The sequence below is a fragment of the Cavia porcellus genome, unplaced genomic scaffold, assembly GCF_034190915.1.
Source record: "Cavia porcellus strain 051 isolate PalLab524CR breed Dunkin Hartley unplaced genomic scaffold, mCavPor4.1 scaffold_27, whole genome shotgun sequence".
NCBI classification, from domain to species: domain Eukaryota; kingdom Metazoa; phylum Chordata; class Mammalia; order Rodentia; family Caviidae; genus Cavia; species Cavia porcellus.
The window spans coordinates 2,061,429-2,069,701 of NW_026947510.1; the positions used below are offsets into that span (position 1 = coordinate 2,061,429).

Consider the following 8,273-nt stretch of genomic DNA (forward strand, 5'->3'; position numbering starts at 1 on the left):
CCCTACCTTCTATGTGAGCTTTTCATGTCTACATTTTGGGCAATACTTGAGATCTCTGTAAAAGTTACTCTCCCAGAGCAATCTTCCCTAAATTCCTAGCCAATCTCTTCTTCCTGCTCCTACTTTTCATCTTATTGTTAAATCATATTAATTGTAGAAATTAATGTTCTACTGTGACTTTTCGTATATGCATACATTGTCCTCTGATCACACACACTCTTTATGCCCTTTCTCATCCCCATTCCAACTCTTCAATATTGTCACCCTACTCTTTTCCTTCATAGCTTTTACCATAATTGGAGTTAAATTTATGTGTGTAATTATTTGTGTAACACCTCCTTCTCTGTGGCATACTGTAAACCCGTAACGGCTGGGCCTAATTTTCTCTGTTCCTCTCCATCATCTCTGGGATTTAGCCCCAGCAGGCTCACAATCGGTGCTCAAAGCCAGAGGGGTTCTTTCAACAGCAGGTTTAAACTCTTGAAGTGTGAGCTGCATAAGCCAAAGACCTCGATTTCCTCTTTAGCATTTTAGGCCAAGTGGGTCATCCTATTCCTTTGGATCTCTGTTACGAACATTCCAGTTCTTGTTATCTTCTCTAATAATGAAAATGACTGAACTTGATTCCTTGGCCTTGCACTGGGTCTGTCATGCCAATTCTGGGTATAGACATACCATTTCTCTGTTGTTCATGTGTTGCAAAACTTGAAACAAGTGACCTGGCTGCCTCATACAAGTCATGCTTATTTTGCAATTTAGTAATTCTTCCATAACTTTTGGCTCTCTATAATTTTCTTCCAAGGTTTTTTCTACTCATGACATATCCCATATCCTACATTAACCTGCAAAGGGTGTTTTTTTAGAGCCAGAAAGTTCTAGATTTAAAACCGTGTGTCCCCTTATTCAAAAAGTTCACCAAGCTGTGATCCTTAGTACAAGCACTAAATCTGATAATAATTTAACAATCTCCATGTAAACAGAAGTAACAGATAATCCAAGTGCACGCACACCTTACTGCAACACCACCCTCACCCTACCCTGCTTTGTTTCTGTGTGGGCACTCTGCTGCCATTAATACCTCACTTTCCCAGCCAGAAGTTTCTGTGTCTGTTTCGTTTGACTGTTGAGAGCCTCAAGTGTATATGCACATACTTGACACTTAACAAATCACTGTTAGAAAATAAAGACATCAGTAAACTAATCCTTGATTGTATGTTGGCCCTAGATAATAAAGTATGTCAGGAACACATCTTTACATATACTATGTTCTCTAAATAATTTCCATTTCCAGTAACATATCGTACCTCCATTCTCACCCCAGCCTGTGAATATCTGATATACTATCTGATATACTACCAGATTCAGGATATCTACTATCAATATTCCTATTTAATATAGTTCTGGAAATATTAGCCAGAGAAATCAGACAAGAGAAAGAAATAAAAGGAATAAAGATAGGAAAGGAAGAAGTCAAATTATCACTATTTGACACTCTATATAGAAGACCCCAAAAACTCCATTAAAAGGCTACTAGAGTTAATAAATTCAGCTGTGTAGCTGGATACAAAGTCAACACTCAAAACTCAATTCTTGTACACACACACTCACTAAGAGAGAAATTATGGAAATATCGCCTTTAACAATAGCATCTAAAAAAGTGAAATACTTAGGAACCAACCTAAGAATGTAAAAGAATGTGATGAATCAACCTAAAAATGTAAAAGACCTATATGCTGAAACTTATACTAATCTAAAAAAGGATACTAAAGAGGATACTACAAAATGGAAGGATATTCCTTGCTCTTGGTTAGGAAGAACCAACATTGTGGAAATGGCCAGATTCCCAAAACTGTTATACAATTTAATGTAATCCCAATCAAAATACCATTAACATATCTTACAGATCTAGAGAAAACATTCCTAAAATTCATTTGGAAACAGAAGAAACCTAAAAATAGCAAAGGCAATTCCGGACAAGAAAGGCAAGGTAGAAGGCATCTCAATTCCTGACTTGAAATTATACTACAAAGCTACAGTGATAAAATCAACATGGTACTGGCAAAAAAAAAAATAGACCTGAGAATCAGTGGAACAGATTAGAAGATGCAAACACAACTACAATAACACTCAGCCATCTTATATTTGACAAAGGGGCTAAACATATTAACTGGAAGAAATATAGCCTCTTTAATAAATGGTGTTGGAAAAATTGGCTTTCTACATGCCAATGACTGAAACTAGACCCATGTCTATCACCAGGCACTAAAGTCAAAGATCTAAATATTAAAACAGAAACACTAAATCTACTGGAAGACAAGGTAGGCAGAAATCTTAAGAGACATGCAGGTAGGCAAAAAATTCATGAACAAAATGCAAATCACATGGGAAGTACTTCAAAGAATCAACAACTGGGATCTCATATTATTAAAAAGGTTTTGCACCTCAACAAAGTGAAACAAAAACCCACAGAACAGGAAAGAATTTTAACCAGTAATCCCTCAAACAAGGGACTTATATCCAGAACATACAAAGAACTTAAAAACATCAAGCCCTCCAAATCAAAAACCCTCTCCAAAAATGGGCACTTGAGATGAACACACATTTCTCAGGTGAAGATATACAAATGGCAAATAAATACATGAAAGGATGTTCACCATCATTTGTCATTAGAGAAATGCAAATTAAAACAGCACTGAGATTTCTTCTCACTCTGGAAACAATGGCTGCCATCAAGAAATCAATGAATAGCAAATGTTGGCAAGGCTGTGGGGAATAAGGAACACTGCTCCACTGTTGGTAGGAGTGTAGACTGGTGCAGCCACTGTGGAAATCAGTATGGAGATTCCTCAAAAAACTAGGATTGAAAGTTCCATTCAATCTAGCTATTCCCTTCCTGGGTATTTTCCCAGAAAAACTGAAAAGGTCATGTCTCAGTGATATATATGCATCTATGTTTATAGCAGTGCAATTTGTAATAGCTAAATCTTGGAAACAACCAAAATACCCATCACCCACAGAATGGATGAAAAGATGTATTATTTTTATACAATGGAATATTACTCAGCTATAAAAAGGATGATCTTGAGGTTTTTATGAGTAAATGGAAGCAACTTGAGGCTATCCTCGAAAGTGAAATAAATCAGATTCACATCTGTAAATATCTTATTGTCTCTCTAGTATAGAAAATAACAGTAAAAAACTGAAAGAGCAATAAGATCCAAAATGTATAATAGATATTGTGATAATGAATGGGAAAGAAACTGCTCTAAAGTATATAACTGTATGTAGGTTTAAGTGTGCAAGATAGATAACTATACTAAGTTTTTGTTAGTTTATCAAAGAGAATGGTTTGTACTGTCAATGTTTGTCCACTTTTTAATGCTTTGATTTTGTGACCTGAGCAACTACTTCTAAGATAACAATATGAAATTTATCAACTAGTGATTTCTTACTGGTATTTTTTGAACTTCTATATTATTTCTACCCTTTTTTCTGTTTTGCTTTTTTTCTCTAAATAATACATATATATATATACATATATATATATACATACATATATATATACATATATATATATATATATATATATATATATATAATCAAATTCAGGAGGAATTCCTTAAAAATTAGTTACCATTGTCCATACTCCTCCACCTGCATTCTCAGCAGATGCTCATACTGAGGCTTTAATTATCAGATACACACTTTCCCCACTGTACTCCTTGGTTTAATATTAACCTGTCGTTCTCTTTCCCTTTGACAGGCTTTGGTTATTTGCTTCCTTCAATCTTGCCATTTGACTACTTGTATAGCTTAAAGACCTCACACAAATGTAATCACCTTCTGTTAGAGTACAAGGCCCCTGTAGGGTACACTGATTGGATCAGTGTTTGTACTCTCCCTCCCTAGTGTTTAGTCCTGTGTTTATTTTACATGATACTAATTGTCTGCTGAATGAAATGAGTTAATAAGCAAGTGAGTCTGGTTGATACATACAAAGTCTGCATTATCAGAAAGACAAGCAGCAATTGTCTACCACCCAGCTCAGGAGGGAGCAGGATAAAGATCCATACTTGGTGGGCATAGTCACTGCAGTAACACTGTGGAACATTAGAGATCACAATAAAAGGATGTGCTGTGGGAATAACATTAAAGATAGAACAGTTCAGCCACACAAGAGCGTCAGTGAAACACAATAAGGATTATACTTCCAGGATAAATCAGAAAGAAGACACCCAAAAAAGTACTTTCCAAAGACACCACAAAGGAAAGGTATACAGAAAACCTCTACTGATGCTAACATGATGACAGATAAAGAGGTTGTGGTGATTCAAGAGTTTCTGATGAACTCTTGGCAAGTCAAATGTTAAGACATGAGCTGACGCTGAGGTATGGGTAAGAATGACAAAAAATGAGATTATTCTTTCAAGCAGCTTGAGAGAAAAAGGAGATGGAAGCATAGCTCCAAGAGAGTTGGCAAGTGGTTGTGAATATAAAATAACAGAAAAAAAAGTGACTTTGTAGATAATGCATGGCATCAACATACACATGAAACCACTGCTGCCATCAAAGGCACACTGGAGTAGAAAGACAACTTACATGTTAATACGATTATGCTGCTTAACCACCGCACAATCTTGGAAAACCATTCTCCTCTCTCTTTGTTAACTTATCTGGTTACTCTAGTAGTAGTTAATAAATGGAAAAGAATCTTGAAAGAGTTTAGCAATTTCTATAAAGTATTGCTAGTGTAACAGACAGCTTGTATCCTTAGGCAGACATACGCTTGTCATTTTGCAGTTGCCCTCATTAGTGTGACAAAAAGCTAAAACTTTCTCATGCCAAATATAATTCTAGCAAAGAGAGATAAGACAATGACAAAAAGACTGAGAAAAGCAAGACAAAATCCAGGTTTGAAGAGTTAATGGCAACCCTTACAAACTGTGCCACTCTGCTGAATGGGCTCCCACGTGGACCGAAAAATGCCAAGAAGTCCCAGACAACTGTCAATTTGACCTGCCTTGCAGGAGCCTTTTGGTTACCCTGAGGTTCCTGTTCAGTGAAAGATGTGAACAAAATCATCAAAGACCTCATGTCCATCTTAAAAAATAAAATAATTTACTGAGATAAAGGTACATTTGCAAGTCATAGGAAGCACATTAAATCACAGATGCTACCAAAAATATACAAAGAAAAACTAGACAAAATTCTTCCAACAGTTAAGAATGGTCTTCCTTCACAAAACAGTATTTATCCCATTCAGTGTAAGGTAATTGAGACGAACTGGTCACTGATACCAAAGTCATCCACATTTATCTTTAGGAAACACTGTAGATGTTTTTACTGATTTTAAAAAGTCACTTGTATATGGCTATGATATCATTAAAATTAATTTGTATTCTAGCACTGCTGGACAGACTATCCAGATGATCCTTCTATAAAAAAAAAACCCTAACAAAGTACTAGAGAAACCCATAAATAGAATATTTTTTAAAACTGAACTAAGAAAAACTATCGATAGTATTCACAAAATCATTTCCTCCAAGGAAATGCTGCAAGTTAGGGATTTTCCACATTCAAACCATTTCCTGGAGACATTTCATTGGAACTGGAGGCTGCTTATGAGTGGGGTCATGGCAAGGTTCAAACATTTGCAAGTGTCCCACTGTGAGATTATACATAGAAGTTCACTGTTAAAAAAAAAATCAGACTGCTTTCCTGAAACTAAGGAAAACCATTAGGGCGATGTTAGAGAAAACTGAACATTCCTTACAAAATAAGACAACATGACAAACCAAATACACAAGACATTTATTAATGCCTGTACAATTTTCACATACATACATGTAATTCAATAGCAAACTGTGATATACATATGTGTGATGCAGAAAAATGAAGAGAGCAAAGAACTTGCTCTAATACAATACTGATCCAATCACCATCGACAATTCAACAAATTTTTATTATGTACCAGGATCTCTTCTCTAGTTGAAAGTACTATTGCAAATATAACAAACACTGTGATCATATGGAGCTTACAAGAAAATGATTTCAAATGCATGGCCTTGAGCAAGGCATATATGTGGGTGACCAGAGGATTTGTTATGAATAAAATACAAAGACTGCTAATAAAATTGAATATATATTTATGTATACATAGAGGTTCACAGAGATAGGCATGTAGATATAAAAATGAAGATTGCTGATCAGAGTGAAACTGAACATAAGTAAATATAAGCACAATACATTCTCATAATCCTAATTTTTTCCTAAAAGCAAATATAAGCAATTCCTTTAATATGAGCTGATGACAATATTACACATATGAGCCAAAACAACTCTTTGATGATGACTGCTTTTATAAGACTAGGATAGAACCACAATGTGCAACTACCAAATCTAAATCAATAAGCTGGGATCTACTGGATAAAACCCTAAAAATAAGAGAATGTACTGAAAAACTTACTTATCTGGAAAGAGATTCCAGAAACAGGAAAAGGAGTACTGATTTACAGCAAATGAGTTATTTCAACTATGGATACTGACGTATTACACTAAAATGATCGCAACATATGAGACAGTGTCATGTGCTGAGGCCAGAAATTTGCTTTGAAACGCAACTCTGTTATTTTTGCAGTCAACTCCTTAGTAAGCAGGGTTCATTTGCCACTTACTAGTAATTTCAACCGTTACAGACGAACGGAATGCTCCTGGCGCAGAGGGCTGCACTTTAAATAAACGAATGTATAAAATTACACAAATATACATGCCGACTTAACGCAAATATCGTCGCTACATAAGGAAGGAGACAGACTTATAGCTGACATACCCTGGATCAGTGGTCTAAGCAACTGAAAGAGAACATTTTAGCAAGTTCACTTCTAAAGGCTGAGAAGTTTTCAGGGGCTGTACACCCACAGGAAAAGGGGTACTGATGGTTCCTGAGGTTGGCTCAGGACACAGGGCGGAGTCCGCATCTCCTCGTTTTAATCAGGTGGCACTGGCAGGGACATGAGAGGCAAAGGGAGAGGCACTAATAGGTTTGAAGGCCAGAAACTCCAGTTAAAAAACAAAACACAAAGTTTAAAAAAACAAATCGGTGTGAAGGAACGCGAGGAAATCACCGGAAGTAAATTACTGGAAAAGCAATAAAGCGTTAATATCCCCATCGAGCCACCTCCTCAGCTCAAAACCACAGGCTGCAAACTGTCCCGCAAGCGCCGGGGCCTTTAGTCACGCGGAACTCAAACACCCAGCCTGCAGCTGGCACCAGGAGCAGTTCCCTAGAACCCCTCCCGCCCCTCTCAACTCCGCCCACCGGGCCCGCCCCATCCCTCCGGCTACTCACTGGATTAGCTTCCCACATAACGGTGACGAATCAAGCGGAGAAAGCCTGGAGAAAAGGGCTAGCCGCGGGACCGGAGTGTTAGTTTTCTGTGAGGTCCCCAGGACCGAGAGGACAGAGAGGAACCCTTCAAACAGGCCTCCCTTCTCCCCCTCCCAGTCACAAGCTAGCGTCTTCAGACCACCTAACTTCCTGACTTCCGCCCGAATCCGGCCAATCAGCGCTGGCCCCTCCCACCCTCAGGAGGTCGCTCCGCCCCATGGCTCCCTTCCGGGCTTCAGTGAGCAGGCGTGTCGGTGGGGCTTACTAATACCTGTGCAGTTGAGACATTAAAAGGCTTTAAACTTCCAGCTTCAGGACTCCGTTTACACCGCTGCGCTTTACGTAGGCGTCCTCAACTAGACTGGTTGTATTTCCTTCCTATAGAACAGATATTTATTGATCCCCTTATAGTGAGTTCGGTGGACAGGAGTCAGATACCCAGGGAATTAATTTACCTGGACCTATGACATTTGGTTTGGGCTTCATTTCCTCATCTCAAAATGGAGATGACAGTATGTATACCTAAAGGCTAGTAAGATTATCGGAAGTAACTAGCATAGTGTTTGGCATAATTAATGTTAAATAATTGATCGTGAATGGCCAGACAAATCTGGAGTTCCGCGTGAACGTGAACGCAGCTCTCATGGGTTTTAAAATCTAGAGAAAAAAGGCAAGGATTAAGTAAGAGAAATTAAAAGACGCAGTGTGATTCACAGCTAGTACGGCAAGCACAAGGTTTTATGAGTGTGCTTAGGATAGTTCCTTAAAATCTCTCGCAAGATATTTAAACTAAAACCGCAGTTGCCGGGGTAAACACAGCTAAGAGGGTGGAATATTAGAGACACAAAAGTGATAGCTGTACATAGGAAAGAAAATGAAACCACTT

General features: G+C 37.8%; 1 protein-coding gene across 5 annotated transcripts in view; it reads right to left on the reverse strand.

The window, feature by feature from the left end:
- Parp11 (poly(ADP-ribose) polymerase family member 11) overlaps positions 1-7,560 on the reverse strand; it is a 111,527-nt gene extending 103,967 nt beyond the window's left edge. For 3 of the 5 annotated variants that reach the window (XM_063237713.1, XM_063237708.1, XM_063237705.1), the window contains exon 1: positions 7,349-7,553. Coding sequence is in view for 1 of the 5 variants with exons in the window: in XM_003463265.5 (XP_003463313.2) it covers positions 7,349-7,366 (18 nt within the window). In the remaining 4 variants the exon portion in view is untranslated. Of the gene's footprint in view, positions 1-7,348 lie in introns of all 5 variants that reach the window. The other 2 variants (XM_003463265.5, XM_063237720.1) reach the window with 2 other exon arrangements.
- Between the last annotated feature and the right edge of the window lie 713 nt (positions 7,561-8,273).